We start from the raw sequence: 17,619 nt of genomic DNA on the forward strand, positions 1-17,619 counted from the left end.
AGTCTTAACAGAATCTATATCCCCAAAGGAAAATGTCATATGGTAAATTTAATGTACTATATATATTGATTTCCAAAGATAACACACCTGAAATTTATGTCACAATACAATGTTATTTAAAAAAAAAAAAAAGATGACAGAATGGCAATAGAATGGAAAAAGGCAATAGAATGGAAAAAGATCAACTGGCAATAGTTTGACCAGTTTAAGTTTATAGAAACATACCTGAGTGAAGCTGAATTTTCCCAATAACACCTTCCACCAACCCCAAACAAATGGGATTCCAGGCAAGAAGTAGATCAGTAGCTAAAAAAAAAAAAGGGCAATCATGAGAAAATATTAATAGAAAACATATTAAATCATCTTTAAAATTTATTTTTAAAATGTCCTTTATCCCCAAAGAGAAGTTATAAACACCCAGAACTGAATATATTAGTAAAAAGCAATTAGTGAAAAAGCATGAAATCTGAGGCCTGCATAAGTCTTTTGGTTTAAGGATATTAGGGAGCAAGAAGTGACACTCTGAAACGCTCCTCAGCCGGGAGGCAGCACTCTGGCGCCCTGTAGTGGGCAAAACAGGCTGGTGCACTACAAGAGGGCAAAGGAGGAGCTGCCAGCAGTCCTACCGTCAGGGCAAGATCCAAAGACAAAGCCTGAGACACTGCCAGAGATGGCCACTTACTGGCTCACGCTCTGGAAAATAGCCTTTCCTGAAGAAGCTTACGCCAAGTAAAGAAATCCAGAATTCCTCTGTTCTTTTATGTAACATCTACTACAAAAACAATAGAAGTGGCTACCATTTACTCAGTGCCTACTATGTGCCTGGCATCCCCAGTCAGGGATCCTCATCTGAACCTCGAACAGTGATTTGGGGGACTATATTCTCAATTCTCCCTAGAATGGCACATAACTGGTACCATTCTAGACACATAGGAGAGATGCATGGATGCCTGAGGACATTAGGGCTTAATTTTCTCTTGAAACCTGGGTTGCAAAGAGCTGTTATCATGGAGATAAGAGCATCATTAGCGATAATTTAATAGCTGGAAAAGATTGGCAAGAATGAAAACAATATTTCACTTGGCAGAAAATTTAAATTACATTTTAATTGTTGCCATTTAAATTTTGTATTAGTGAAATTTATGATCAACCTGCAACTCAGAGTAATTACAGACAATAGTTTGGTATCTGAATTCATTTGAGTTTTGACTATTATATCTTGAATGTCTTTATTGTTAACAACATTCAATGGGAGACAAAAAAAAAAGAGACCGATTTAAGGTAAAAGAGGGAATTTATTTTAAAGGGTATTAGGCGTCCCATTCCACAGATGAGAAAACAGAGCCTTAGAAAAGTAACCTGAGTGTGCCATCAGACAATGAATCCAGGAGAGAGCGGTAAGCCAAGGCCTGCATGACTGACGCCTGTGTTCTGAAAATCTGCCAAGGGCCTCCCTGAGACTCTAATCGATAAGACAAGATTTACATGCTAAGTAACATGTATTCTTACCTTAAAAGTAATACTGTATAAAATTGGAAAAACTTCATCACTCCCATCTTAACTTCTCAGAGATAACTTACTTTGCCACATTTCAATTCTTATTTTTGTGTGCATACCAAATCACAACACTGTGAATATAGCAATATATGCTAACTTTTTTCTTTTAATACTTCATGTCTTTAAAATATCCTACAAAATCATAATTTCACAGCTGCATAACTGTCCACCTAGGGAAGCACTTCTTCACTCTTGGGCATTGATTTCCAGTTTAATTCCTATCATAAAAAATACTGTGATAGGGGCCTCCCTGGTGGCGCAAGGGGTTACGACGCAACCTATGAAGCTGTCTGCAGCCATTGCAGCATGAGTTCGATCCCCGGCCATGAAGCAACCCACAGGGTGCAGCAGACCTCTCCTGTCTCGCCTGCTGCTCCCGTCAGCAGTGTATTTCAGTCAAACTGCCTGCTCTGTTCACTGTTCACTACTCTGTCTCTGGTGAATCCTCTCACCACCACCCCCCACATCTCCAGCCTGTATCCCAGTTCTTGTATACATAAATAAATAAATCTTTACAAAAAAATACTGGGATAGGGGCCTCCCTGGTGGTGCAAGGGGTTATGTCTCAGCACTATGAAGCTATCCGCAGCCACTGCAGCATGAGTTTGATCCCCGGCCAGGGAGCTACCCACATGGCGCAGCAGACCTCTCCTGTCTAGCCCGCTGCTCCCCTCAGCAGTGTATTTCAGTGGATCCGCCTGTTCTGCTCCCCACTCTGTCTCTGGTGAATCCTCTCACCAATCTCCTGCATCTCTAGCCTACACCCCAGATCTTGTATGCATAAATAAATCTTTTTAAAAAATTACTGTGATAAAATGATGACCACTATGTGAATATCTCATTTGTCCCTTATTAATAGCTTTAGGATCAATTCCTAGGAATGAAATTAGTAGGTGAAAAGATAAAAAAAGTAGCTTTCCAATGTTAGCAAACTGCTTTACAAAGGTTATATACCAAGGCAGATTTCTGCCAGAAGTATGTGAAAACAGCTGTTTTAAAGAACTGCTGTCAGTATTTAGAATTTTTTTAAATTTTGCTAATTTGATGATATTTATTGCTAACATGAGGGTTCTTTTTATTGTTGGTAAGATTAAGCAATTACAAAATAGGCTACTTATATTTCTTCTTCTGTGATTTCATATTCATATCTTCTATTCATTTTTTATATTTCTTATTGATATGCAAGTTCTTTTTATATTAAGGACATTAATTCATTGACATTTGCAAATATTTTCTGTTTTTTTAATACAAATTTTTATACAAATAATTTTTTCATCATTTTTATGCTTAAACAATAACTGTTCCCGGGCCTCCCTGGTGGCTCAGCGGTTGAGCGCTGGGTTGCGAAGCTGCCCGCGGCCTCTGCAGCGCCGGTTCGATCCCCCACTGCTCCCCGCCCACCGGAGGAGGGTCCCGCATGGCGACCAGACCTCTCCTGCCGCCCGCTGCTCCCCTCAGCAGTGTACTTCGGTCCTTCTGCCTGCTCTGCTCCCGGCTCTGGCTCTGGTGAATTCTCTCACCCTCCCACGCTTCTATTGTACCCAGTGCTTGGATAAATAAATAAAAAACTAAATCTTTAAAAAAAATAAATAACTGTTCCTTACCCATTATCAGTTAAGTACTTATCTCTTGTTAATTTAAAAAAAATGTAACTCCACTGGTATTTATGTTGGTATGCAGACTAAAAACACCTTGATTTCTTTACAGATAGTGAGCCAGGGTCCCTGTCTCAGGCAGGCCAAGTCTCAATATCTGCCAAAATGGATGCCCCTGCTAAGAGCCGCAATGAAGCTCTCCCCACCCCACCTCACCCCCCCATCTCAGATGAACAGATCACACTCAGATGAACAGATCACACACAGATTCTACCCATTCCACCCTTCCTTTGTACAGATGAGCTCTAGGAATAAAGAGGAGAAAGAAAGAGCTAGAGTTAAAGCAGTTAGGGATCATTGCACATAAGTAGAACTTCAAGAATACAAAAAGCAGCAAGAAAAATAATGCAGAGTGAAGAAAGTGCAAGGTATGTTTTGGAATTTGTTCTGTCATTGGAGAAACACTTATCAGGTACCTGCCAGGAACCAGGCACTGTATTGGGCTAAGAAGATATAAAAACAAAGGAACAAAAAGTCTAAAACAGAAGACCAATGGGTATAGGAAAGATTTGAATTGATAAGAGTGGAAAAAGTAAACCGATGCCAATGGTGGAGAGACTTGAATAAAAGACTAATGAGCCTGTGCTTCCTGGAGACCATGGCAGGCCGATAATGACATAAGTAAAACAAGATTGCGGCCAGGGATTAGCTGACAGCATTGAAAGGAGGCAGAGATTGGGAACAGGGAAAGGAACTAGAAGGCTACTGCCAAAGTCTTGGCTTGAATGGCATGGAGCTAGTTTGGGGTGTGGGGCTGGCCAGAGGGGAAGATGCACAGGAGGTGATTAACATAAAACACCTCAAAGGTTAACATAAAACACCTCAAAGGAAGCTACATGAAGGAAGGGAAGAAAGTGAGTGACTCAAGGATGGCAATGAAACATCTATTCTCTCCTGAGGGGGAGAAGCTGAGGACATGGACAAGACGAATAAGGGGGAGCAAGGCAGAAAGGACAGGGTGTAACAGCAGCTGGAGAAAAGGTGGGTAAGAACTTCCTAACAATTCTCTTTTGCATCTCTAGCATATGAACCATAGGAACACATCACCCATTCAAAAGAACAAAATTTTTAACTTAAAAAAAAAAAAAACCTATAAAAACAACCTAGCTTGGTAATCTAGTGACTAAAAATAAGAGTCACTGATAATCTGAGGTCCATAGAGAGAACCACTTAAACCCACCGAAACTGAGTTCATGATGGGATGAGCAAGGAGAAATGTCTAGATATAAGAACCAGAGGAGATATTAAAACAGATGATGAGCTCAAAAGTACAGACTTAAAAGTTAACCTTGGAAAGGAAGGATACTTCTTGCTTTGTAAGAAAAGATGAAAGCTAAATATAGAGTGGAGACTGTGTCAGGTGGCCTTGGCTAAGTGAAAACAGGAGTCAAAGTCATCTTTGCTTCACAAGGGGAACAGAGGGGGACACAAAAGCAGCAGGGCTGGGCACGGTGAAGGGAGTCAGAGACAGTTTGTAAATCGACTTGAAAAGCAGGTGTGTTTTTTTTTTAGCCCAGTGTTTTCAAGAAAGAGGATGTTAATTCATTAGTGGGTTATAAAATCAATTTTGTATCATGAGATTAGCGCTGACAGCAGCAAAACAGAATAGAACAGAAAAGAGAAAAATTGCAGTAGGTATGGGGAATTATTTTGTGAAATTTTTGTTTCTGGTGTGTGTGTGTGTGTGTTTCATGATTTTCCAAGTATTTCTTACTACTGACATGAAACATTTGAACACACTACTTAACTCTGGGATGAGGGCTCATTAGATAAACTTTGTTAATTATTTTGTTCAATTCCTCTGTGCTCATGTTTTAACAGCCTAACCCAAAAGTTTTTGAGAAAGGCCTTACTTAAAAATCTCAGTTTGTGTATTTTTCCCCATTTTTCCCCCTTAACTTTTGCTTTGTATTTTTTGAGACTATTTGTCAGGCATCTACAATTGAGGATTATTATATCCCGTCCTGGTGAACTGCTCTGTTTATCAGGATATAATAACTATATTTCAAACCATGTTCTTTGTCCTAAAGTCTAGGCTGTCTAGGCTGTGTGGCACATTAATATTGTGAAAGAAATATATTAGACATTAAAAGGGGATAAATACAAACATGGCTAATCCACTTATTTCTCCTACTCCCCAGTCCTGGGAATAAAGTCCAAATTCCTTAGAGAGGTTTGTAAGGCTCTCTAAGGCTAGTCCTCTTCACCCTCCTCCTGTCTCTCCCCACCCCCCTGCATCCTGGTCTTCTCTAATCTTCCAGAAGTGTGTGCAGCTGGGCCTGGAATGCTGCTCCCCACCCACTTCTGCCAGCTTTTCATTCCAGACTCTGAACAAGGGCTACTGGTATTCCCTGACACATTCCCCACTCCGCCCTCCCAGGAGAATTGCCCAGTCTCTCCCTAAATCCTGTTCATATTCTTTCATGACACCTTATTTTGGTTTAATGCACCTAATTAATTATTGATTGCCTGACTCTTTGACTGAACAGGAAGCTCACTGAGTCCTAGTCTCATTTAGTTTTATATCCTCAATGCGTGATATACAAGCAGGCTCCAAAATGCTAAATGGACCAATGAACCTATCACACAAAACGGAGAGGCAAGCGAAAGTCAGATAATTTCTTGTAATCACATTAGAAGAGCTCACTATTTAAGTCACAAAGCTGAAGTCATCTGGTCTGTTTCAGATAAAGGTATCAGGACTGGCAGAAGTAAAGTGAATATTTGTTTCATATTTGTATATCACTTTCAACTAACTCATCAGCACCATTCCAATCATATAAGCCAGAACCTGGGAGACATTCAAAATGCTTTTCTTCTTCACCGAGACTATTGATTCTATTTCCTCGATATGCGATGAATGTTTCACTTCTCCCTTTCCCACTGCCGCTATCCTTGCGTGGGGCCAAGACCTTCCCAATCTGACTCATTTAAAAAGCTCTGTTGACCATGCATCCAGCAAGCTGCTTAACACATAACAGGCACTCAAATATTTATCAAATGCAATGAGGTCTCTAGACCATTTGGTGCTGCAGGGCCCAAGGGAACTGTAAGGATGAGGCTGGATGACAACAGACAGTAGCCAGGAGCCATTTCCTCCAGGCAGGGCAGATATACCTCTGAGATTGAACAACAGGGTTCACAGTAGAGAATGGAGGAGAGGACAAGCCACAGATCCAAGTGACAACAGTCACAAGGGTAGTTTGGGCTGACTCTGGAACTGGAAGGCTGGACAGAGTCTAGAGATGCAGGTATCATGTGACACAGCCTGCACCTGATGTTCCAGGTGAACAGACCCAGCTTTGAACCCCTCTCAGCTTTGGCTTGTTCTGTTAAAAATAGCTATTCCACTTAAATTATCAGGATTTGGGCCTCCCCGGTGGCGCAGTGGTTGAGTGCTGGGTTGCGAAGCTGCCCGCAGCCTCTGCGGCGCCGGTTCGATCCCCGACTGCTCCCCGGCCACCAAAGGAGAGTCCCACATGGTGCACAGACCTCTCCTGCCGCCCGCTGCTCCCCTCAGCAGTGTCCTTCGGTCCTTCTGCCTGCTCTGCTCCCCGCTCTGGCTCTGGTGAATTCTCTCACCCTCCCGTGCTTCTGACTGTACCCAGTACATGTATAAACAAACAAATTAATTAATTAATTAAAAATTATCAGGATTTTGTTAGGATTATAACAGAATAATGTGAAAGTGCACAGCACAATAAATGTTCAATAACTTTTAGCTCAAGTTGGGAAATATAGATAAAACCATCAAAACTCCAGGTTTCTACTGTTGAATAAATCACTCCTTCGATTTTTATTTTATGGATCTAGATAGATCTTGTTTTTAAAGGAAAGGATAAAAAAGCGCAACTTCAATTCTTTATTTACTTATTAAATCTTATTGTGAGGTCATAATTCCTGAAAGACTTTTCAGAGTAAGGAATGTCTCATGAAGATATCTCAGTGCTTATCTGCATCCCCAGAATTCTGGTTTCCTCAGTATGTGATGCACACTGTGTTCTTTTAAAAAAACAAACCAAGGCTCAAAAACATGGCCCAAACTCAGTCCCAACAACTGAATTCAGGTCCAAAAGGCAAATCAGGTGTGAATGTTGGCTTCCTCCCCACCCTAATTGCCCTCCTGCTTTATAGAAGAATCTAGAAGAGGCAGTCTAAAGGGAGTAAAAAATATGCTTATGAAAAAAGACATGGATATTAGTAGATTTTAATTATGTACATGAGAGTAAGTACTATATCTTAAGTTTTGAGATGCCAAAAGAGAATACAAACAAAATGCATAACTTAATCAGCAATAAAAAGACACCACACAAAATACCAATATAGCCAATGAAAGACAGGAAAAAGCAGTAGGAAAAAAAGTACAATAAGTAGAAAACATGATTAAAAGGTAGAAATGACTCCTAATGTATTAGTAATTACAACAAATGCAAAGTTCCAATTAATCAATTAATAGACTTAAGTCTCAATCTGTCAGTTTATTTAATTCTATCCCTGTTTTGTTCACCACCTTTGGCCTAGCAGAATGTTTGACATAACAGGCCTTGGAATGGTAGAGAAAATGGCCACTAGACTTATATAATCCTTCCAGAAAAGCAGGTACATAGTTGATCTGCTCTAACAAATATATAGCTTCCTAATTCTTTTTTTTTTTTTACCTGATTCTTCCATTGTATTAATTTATTATTAACATTTCCCCCGAAGTTTTTCAACTATTTATAGCGGTTACCTTAAATTACTTTCTATTTGTTACAATAATAAATACCAGATCAACTCAAGGTTGACTTTTTTTTTTTTTTTAGTATTTTAACAGTTGCATTATGTTCTTTCTTTTTTTTTTTTTGCCTCTAAATGCAGTTTTATTTTTTTTTTGATAATAAATTTTATTTTTATATTCCCCATACAATTGCAACCCCCCCATTCTGACCCCAATCCCTCCCCTCCCGCCCCCCCACCCCCCAAAAAGTGTCTCTGGTTCATAGTTTTTTGTTGATTTTGATTTTCACCTTCTTATAGTTATTCATTTTCCTGGTCCCTTATTTAAGTTTTCTAGATTCCTGCTATGAGTGAGACCATCCGGTATTTTTCTTTTTCTTTCTGGCTTATTTCGCTGAGCATGATCCCTTCCAGCGCCATCCATGTTGCTGCAAATTGCATGTGTTTATCTTTTTTGAATGCTGAGTAATATTCCATGGTGTATATGGACCACATCTTCTTGATCCAGTCATCTATTTTTGGGCATTTGGGTTGTTTCCAAAGCTTAGCTATTGTAAACAGTGCTGCGATAAACATAGGGGTGCAGGTGTTCTTTGGAATGGATGTTTCTGTGTCCTTTGGGTAAATACCTAGGAGTGGAATTGCTGGATCATATGGATATAGCTTCCTAATTCTTCCTTCAAAAGGTAAATTCTATGTGGCATACAAATTCCAAAGGAAAACATTTGAAATTTGTAAACAGATTTTAAAATTTAGGATTATCAAAGTTATCTAGTAAAAAGTAGAGTTGCTTACAAATTACAAAAGTGGCATTTTAGAAATAAGGCAAAATTTTTTTTTTTTTAAAGTCTTTTTTTTTTTTTTTATAGAGGCATGTTTTATTTATTTATTTGTTTGTTTTGTTTATACAAGCACTGGGTACAGTCAGAAGCGCGGGAGGGTGAGAGGATTCACCAGAGCCAGAGCAGGGAGCAGAACAGGCAGAAGGACCGAAGTACACTGCTGAGGGGAGCAGCGGGCGGCAGGAGAGGTCTGCGCGCCATGTGGGACCCTCCTCCGGTGGCCAGGGAGCAGCCGGGGATCGAACCGGCGCTGCAGAGGCCACGGGCAGCTTCGCAACCCAGCGCCCAACCGCTGCGCCACCGGGGAGGCCCTAAGGCAAAATTTTAATTAGTGATATCATTAAAATAACATACACCCAAAGACATATGTATTTGGTCAAAGTTCAATTGTTTGGCCCATCAGGTCAACATCCAGTCTTATTTCAGATCCATTTGGCAGTACAGGGCTTATATTTTCATATGCCTCCCTTCCTGATACATAGAAAACAAATGATTAAGTACTATGTGTCTACAGGGAGCATGAGTCATTCATTCCAAGAGCCCAGAGTGATGGCACTCCCTCAGCCTAAGAACGAGCCTGGGTTTTGCACAGCTACTGAAAATTAATGGCAGTTTCACTAGTCTTAAAAAAACACAACAACAAAAAACAGGGTATGCATAAGTAATCAGAACCAAGTTTCATTTCCTTCCAACAACAAAGGATATTATTGCTCTGAAAAGATCAACACCAAGTCAAACAGAAGAGGAAAGGGTTCTAAAATGAGAAGTTGAACATTCCAATTGTTAGCTCATTCATGCTTTGATTTTCAGAATTTATTTAGGCCAGGAGAACAAGCTAAATAATAATTTTTTTCAGGTACCATCTCAGAAATGCAGAATTTTACATGTTTCTTTGAACTCTCTAAAGGTAATTATTTTACAGTATTCAGCCAGTGAATCCAATGCAGAGGTCACCGCAGCTGCTGATTTCCCAGTGTGAACTCCAACTCAGTGGTTGTCATTATCATCATCTGGGACCTTTAGAAAATACTGATACAGGGAGGGCTTCACCTGTGAAAGTCTGATTCAATTGGTTAGGGTGGGTTCCTGACACAGATATCTTGTAAATCTCCCCCAGGTGACTACAGTATACAGCCAGGTTGAGAATTACGGGTCCAAGTGACTGTAGGTGACTGGGTGGTTAGTAACTGAGTTTTATCCATCAGTCTGATCAAAGATGATATCTGTGCCATGTACAACTTTGAACTCTTTCAAGCAATAAAACACCATAAACTGCATAAATATCTTACAGTGGATTGGCATAAAAGCTAAGAATACTTAAAAGATGAGAGATACCACCATAGAAAGGAATCTGAAGGATATTTAGACTTTTCTATTAACATGGATCTAATTCCATTTCTATCAACATGGATCTAATTCTACTGCAACAAGAGGGTGACAAAGTTTTGATCATGATCATGAAGGATATCAGAAATTGTTTTGAAACTACAATATCCAAACTAAAATTGTTAGGATTTTCTATCTGAAATATAAAGTCCTGATTGTCACATTTTAAGAAAGCCATGATACAACTCAAAAAAGAAGAGGACAACTGAAGAAAAAGACTTTGGCGAAAGGTCAGAGAATGTAACTAGGTTCTGGGAGCACCTGATGGAAATGTATAAAGTTATCAGAGGTGTGGATGTTATGGTAAATTCAGAAAAACAGTATAGGAAAGACATTTAAATGATGTGGTTGGGGATAAAAGAAGGAAAGTTCAGCTTAAATTCTAACTTTCCAAACTCAGTAACCTAAAGAAACTAAAAATATAACCAGTTCAAACAAAGATTAGATAAATCCTTAGTTAACAAATCCATAATTCATCACTTAAGAAACATAGCAATGTTAGGAAATAACCCTACCTGTTCTTCCCCAAACTGCCCTTTGATATAAGTTTCAGAAATAGGATTCTGAGAGCTAAATGAGAGCATAAATGAATTAACAATTGTTTTCCTTCTCTCATTTTAGAGCTCTTAACCAAGATGCATACAATTAGCACTTTATTAATTAAAAAAATGCAACCTTTCTCCCAGCTGGTGTTTAAATAATTTCCTATTTTTCCTGAAAACTTCGTTGAAAACTAACTAAATCTCTCCCATCTAGAATTGTTTGTGTAGCCATTCTGCTGCCGCTGGTCCTCACCAACAAAAAGTTTTGCCTTCAAACCCACCATCAGGTCTAGGATCTGCCACTTTAATTGTCCTTAAATGACGACCTGCTTCCAGATCAAACAAGACCACAGCAGGGTCCTGTGGGTTGAGCAATGGGGAGAACTTGTACTATTTCAGTCTGGCCAGTTAGGCACTATTCATTCTCATGAATTTTTTTTAAGCACCCAATTAGAACAAAAAAGGGTGGGACAGAGTTATTTCTGGTTCAGAACAAAACAAAAAAAGGGCATAAGGTTCACTAGTGCATACAACCAGTTTCTATGCTTAGAGAGAAACAATCACAGAAAATGTACAATGGAAAGAAACTGCACAGAACTAAGGAAAGGAGCACCTCTCTTGCCATGTTCTTTACGGGGAAGAAAAACATTTTCACTTCTCACTAACTTGGTGAAAAAAACAGTGAGACCTCAAACTTCAAGGCTCAGCTCCAATCTCCCACAGACCCGTCTTACAGCTCTCTCACGGGGTCTGTCACTCTAGAACCTGTGTGTGTCTATGCCCCCCTGGAGCACACACACTGGCCTAGAGCAGAGACAGTGTTTCATCTGGCTTTTTACTTTGGCACAAATGCTAGAGATAGCTCTTTAAAAAATGTTTGCTGAAAGAACAAAATGACTTCACGGAATCTTAAAAATTAATATAATTTGGAAGGAGAAAGAAATATGTTAGTTAGATGAGGGAAGTAGAATTGCTTTTTTGAGAAAGGTGCAAATGCTTTTTGAAAGGTGCAAAAGGAGACAGATGAAATAGTACTAGAGATGAATTCTGAACTCAAGAAGCACAGCCACCCGGAAGGGAGACTAGCAAACTATAACTACTGTACTAAACTCTTTGGTCTGTCCACACAGCTGGCTGTGCCTGGGGAGGGGCGAGGTATATTATTCTGGAAATAGGGAGAATGTTTTTATCTGGGGTAAAAGAAAAGTATAAAGATACTGTGAAAAATCATCATTGTACATGCAAACTACTAAAATTAATAGCACTGTGGCATATTTAAACTTACCTAACATCTCATTTAGAAGCTATGACTGTTTCAAATCGTTTATATTGACCATTGCAGAGATTGTGGAATTTCAAGTTCAGTGTAAGTGAAAAGCTGTTTCAAAGAGTAAGATTAATAAAGAAAATGAAGCACTTCTTAATATTCTACTAACAATTTTTTTTTAAATACAAGGTTAAACTTGAAAGAAACGGAAATTAAAATGAAGGAACGCTTAAAAAATACCAGGGAACACTGACCTCGTATCAACCAAAGCAAGCATGAGTGGATGCTGTTTTGTGCATGAGAGCAGCTCCCTTAAGGGTCTCACAGCAACTGAAAAATGAGTCATTCTAACAGTGCATGGGATTTAATTTAGGTACTACCCGTATGTGTTGTGATAGAACTGTAATACCTCCATGTTCAGTATTATCCTCACTTCTAAAATATTATTTATACATGATCATGCAATATACTAGTAACAGCTACTGATAATGAAAATAAATATTATATCCCTATTTGTCAAACATACTGATTCAAATGTTCTCAGCTCAATCATGGTGAGTTGACACGACGATTATGACTTAGACCCAGCAACGAGTGATTATTTGTTAACGGTCCTGTGACACTGCTCTTACTCCTCAGACTCAAGCTTCTGGGGCAAGATTTTAAAAGGCAGTATTTTAAAACATTTGAAGGAACAGAACAACTTACAAAAAGAGAGAGAGTAATACAGTTTGTGGATACCCCCCCAACACCAAAAAAAAAAAAAAAAAAAAGACAAGGTTAGACTATGGCTCTGAGAACGCACTGAATCAACAGCATGGGCAAACTAGTTTGATTTCCAGATAGTCAAGTATCTATCTGCAAATACAGCAACTAATTTTGTTATAAATCAGAAAGACCAAAACCAGCAACAAGCAACAGTTTTTTGCATAAGAGCCAGTTTGAAAAAATTAAAATGCTTATGGGTCCCACTTGTTTTCACTCAAAAAGTGAACAGATTTATTGAATTCCACAGACTTGAAAGCTAGATTCTGCTCTTTACTGAATAAAATTGCACTGAGAAATGAGCACGACTTCTTTTATGTGTTCTGATCTCATAGTCTCCACTTAATCCTCCCAATAACCTCTCTGCTGTTGAAGGTACACAGGGGCGACCAGGGATTAGAGTTACTTCAATTCATTCAATATAATTTTTTACAGAAGAACTGCTGCAGGCAAGGTGCTGGGATACAGCAATGACTCTCCATCTCCTCTCGTTCTGGCTGAGATAAACCGGGCAAGTAGGGCACGGGAGTCTTGCAGCCTGCATCAGCACCAATGCAGCCAGGCTGGTAAAAGACCAGGCTGTCAGGGTACCCTGATTTCCGACGCTTGCATGCTCTACCCTGAAAGGCCTTTGAGAATGCTTCCCCTTTAGCGCTAACTTTTAGCCAGTCCTGGGCTCTGCTGGCCAGGCCCACTCAGAACACAAGTATCTAGGAACCTGTGTTTCTGCAAAGGTTGCCTCCCTCTTTGAAGACAGTTGACCTAAATACTTTTTCTCCTCCATTCCCTCTCTGCTTTATGTACTGTGAAAGGGTACCTGTGAAACTGGATCTAGGACTCCTGCAAAACTAGACTAGGAAAGGCTTCAGGTTGCTCATCAGTGGCTGAAATAGTCCCATGCAGTACATATCAATGCATCAAGGTTCCCGCTCAGAGAGATACCCTATATCTACTATTCCTTCCCAAACTACAGGTGTTCTAAATACTGAAGAGAAACTTGATAAATTGTCCGTAACTGGAAAATTGATTAGTTGATCTATCATATAACAACATTCCCTGTAACTATATAAAGTAATTTTGCAAGATAGGAATCAGGGCAGGTATGGGGTCAAAGAACAAACCAGTAATCCTGTTATCAGCATTTTCATTCTGTCCAGATCTTTCCTCAGTGTGTGTGCTTTGACAATTGACAGGTAATTTTATTCTGTACATAGGCTACCCTATAATGAATATGACAGCTAAAGATACATTTCAAATATTACCCATAAAAATATAAACCCTACAACTATGTATACAAGAGGTAAAAAAGTTTAGAAACCATTTTTTGTCAATATTATGAAAACTTTGGCTTTGGAGTCATACAATGGGTTAGAGGTCTGGCTCTCCCTCTTACTCTGTGAACTTGAACAAATTACTTAATTGTGCCTCAGTTTCCTCACCTGTTAAATGAGGATAATAGTAAAACTCTCCTCCTGAGGCCTATGGTGAGGGGCAGGGAGATGAAACAGTATAAACACAGGGCTCAGAGGACTGTCTGGTTCAGAAAAATGCTCAAATAAAAGCTATTATTACTAGCTACTATCTGAGTTGATGATACAGACAACAAAATATGGACAAAAATGCCCCTCAACCTATAAAATATTTCTAAGAATTGTTATTAGTCCCTCTTGAAAGGTTTTGCTTATTTTTAAAGGCAAAGAAGGGGGGGGGAACTTTGCAATGATGAATTTTTCTACCTTGCATAAAATAAAAGTATTGCCCTGTTCAATCCAACTGATAGTCTGTTAGAAATATAAAATATGGCATAACAAGTAGTTTGGGTGGGCCTCCCTGATGGCGCAAGGGTTAAGATGCAACCTATGAAGCTAACCGCAGCCACTGCAGCACAAGTTCCATTCCTGGCCAGCCAGGGAGCTACCCACATGGCGCAGCAGACTTCTCCTGACTCCCCCTGGGGGAGCAACGAGCAAGACGGGAGAGGTCTGCTGTGCCATGGGGGTAGCTCCCTGGCCAGAAATTGAACTCATGCTGCAGTGGCTGGTGATAGCTTGATAGTGCTGAGACTTAAACCCTTGCAGGAAGCCATTTATTTTAAAGAAAGTAAAGATGAAATATACTACCCAAAAAAACAAACTCAAAACCAAAAATGATTAGATTTTTTAATAATATAATTAACAATTTTAATTAAAATGTCTTATTATTTATTTATCAAGGGAATTTATGAATTTTTTAGCAGACATGATTTTTTTCTTTTTACTATTTCTCGATGTTTATTTAAAAATTTTTAAATGTACTATTTTTTCTTATATCATTAATTTTTGGACAATATGATTCCTTCCCTGAGGTGAGGAACATGACATTTTAAAAGGTAAAATTCAAAATCTCATTTCAAAATAAATACTAAATGACAGAAAACTCTATGCTAAATTTAGTTTTATACGATGATTCTTTAGAAGAGATAAAAGTTCTGTGTGGATTTCAACTCCATTACTGTAATTTCACACTCAAAAAGTTAACTTTATACGACATATTAAAAATAATTTTATTATCAAAACATAACTAAGAACAGGGGCACTTTATGCCTCTGTGCGTCTGAGAGCTAGTCTCCCGTCCAAAACACACCTTTCCTGGTGTTCACCAATCAGAGGGCCGTCTCTATATGCACAGTTTACTTGCTAATGAATGTCACGTGTATGACAGATGCTTCGCCCTCTTTTCACGGTCACTGAGTGTCAGAACAGAATGAAGTGCACCACCCGCAAAATTATATAACACCATTACAGCAGACGAAGGCACAAAGCCTCATGGGGTAATTTTAAGACTAAAGAGATAAGATCACATCACCCTTTCCCAACAGTGAACTGTATTATATTCCTTGTTAGGGCTTTAAATTACCATTCTTATTCTAAGACGGCAAAACTCTATTCTCAGGAAAGATTACTGAACGATGACACTGACTTTTATCCCTTTCCCTGGTAGACAATAAAATGGAATTACCTAAACATTTTTCTCTGGTGGTCATTACCTTGCAGTAGACACAAGCCTTCTCCAAAAAGCAGTGCTATGTACTCACTATCCTTAAAAAAAAAAAAAAAAAAAAAAAGGAAACAAAAGAAAAAATAACAGTACTGCTTAGCTAGAAATAAATTCTGAAAAAATTTAAAGGCTAAAGAAAATAAGGAAAATTACCATGAAGATTGGGGTGAGGGCAAGTGTGATGCTAAATCAGACAGAAAAATATAACACAAGTGGAAGTGCACTTTTCCTCAGATTTCCTCACCCAGCTGGACAGAAATTTTCCACCCCAATTAGAAGATATTCAAAACAAGGCCTAAAATGAGTAACAAACATAAGATCCCATTTCTATGGCAATGATATTACTGAGAGAAAACTTGGACTTCAATTTGATTCAGTTCAATTCAACCAAAAATGCCTTCGTAAAGAGTGAAATATGGTTGTTGCCTCAGGGAATGCACTGGAGAAGGAGAAAGCAAATTATTATATGGTGCAGTAAGGGTTATAATCAAAGAGTGTACTAAGTGTATAAAGCACCTGGAAACACAATCGAGGTGACCAACAATTCTGCCCCAGGGGGTAGGGGAGTCCTCGTGGGGATAGCATTTGAGCTGGATCTTTACAGAATAAATGACACAGGACAAGAGGCTAACAAACAATCCACGCTAATGAAAGAGTCATTTTAACCTTGACTGTCAATACTAATTGATTCTTCTGATGTCAATAGCCACAAACAGTAGAGCCACAATGTCTGCAGGCTTTTCTGGTCTTACAGTACTGCCCTTTGGAAAAGAAAAGGATTTGGTCAGTAATCTATTCAGATGACTAACCATAAAGAACAAGCAGAGATTTTTAACTGCTGTCATTACAAATAACAGCAAAACCGGCCATAAGGGCAGAGGGAAAAGGTCCAATAAAATGAAAAGAATTTCAAATGATTCCTTATATAGAAAAAGATCTGAAAAACACTTATTCAATTAAAATACCATTATTAAATAGCCATTCTTTAAAAGGATCTGCAGTCTGGAGAGATGAGACTATGTGGTAAAGTCAAGTGCATGGGAGTCTTTTATTCACTACCTATCTCGAATATCTGAAGATCAAAACAGGTTATTACTTCTGAAACATAACGGCCCCTTCCTTCCTCTAGGCTCTGGATCCACTTCAGCCTGGGGCCTTCTATATCTTAAGTGAGATAAACTTAATTGTAAAAAAAAAGTTTTTAATTTGCCTTCTGATATGGACTTTGGATATATAAACAGAAATTCAAACCACATGGCTACCTTCAAAATCTAGGCCCAGGTTACCCTGTGAAGAGTCCTTAAAAACACAAGCCTGTAGCTCATCTGAGCTGCTTTAGCTCAGAAGTATGGGTTTAAGTTTCCTTCCACTGAAAGGTAAGTCATTAGCCAACATTCTAGAAGAGTGGACTGACTTTACTTAAGGAGAGTAATTTATCTCCAATCAGCCATTCCGATTGGAGAACTTCCTGGGTGCAAGAAAAAAATACAAACCAGAGTGACAAATAATTTACTTAAAACCCCTCCTTTTCAGAGGATTCTGACCTAACCTCTTTCCAAGTAATTCCACCAGCTTGGTTCATCTCTGTCAATCTTAGGGGTGAAAGGAGAGAGCCAGCCTAGAAATGCAAACAACCAAATCCACCCTATTTATATATGGCTCAAGTCACTCTCTACCCAAGGAGTCCCTGAGAGTTCTTCATGAAACATGTCAATTCTTGTCCTCCAAGACAAACACAGAACGCTAAACAAATTGGTCTCATTTTAAGAACATTTTCATAGTGGAGAAGGATTATAAAGGACAGCTCTCATTTTATAGTTGAGGAAATGAGGCACAGAAGTGGATTGTTCCAT

The 17,619-nt window shown here is 39.0% G+C and overlaps 1 protein-coding gene across 2 annotated transcripts in view; it reads right to left on the reverse strand.

Annotated features, from left to right (window-relative positions):
- Positions 1 to 17,619, reverse strand: part of INPP5F (inositol polyphosphate-5-phosphatase F) — a gene marked incomplete at its 5' end in the record, with an annotated part of 65,548 nt that overhangs the window by 45,781 nt on the left and 2,148 nt on the right. Inside the window, 2 exons of one of the 2 annotated variants that reach the window (XM_084245164.1) lie at positions 226 to 306; positions 17,316 to 17,384. In XM_084245164.1, coding sequence (XP_084101290.1) covers positions 226 to 306; positions 17,316 to 17,384 — 150 coding nt within the window. The remainder of the gene's footprint in view (positions 1 to 225; positions 307 to 17,315; positions 17,385 to 17,619) is intronic. The other variant, XM_084245165.1, reaches the window with a different exon arrangement.

Source organism: Talpa europaea (genome assembly GCF_964194135.1).
Source record: "Talpa europaea genome assembly, chromosome: 10".
NCBI classification, from domain to species: Eukaryota; Metazoa; Chordata; class Mammalia; order Eulipotyphla; family Talpidae; genus Talpa; species Talpa europaea.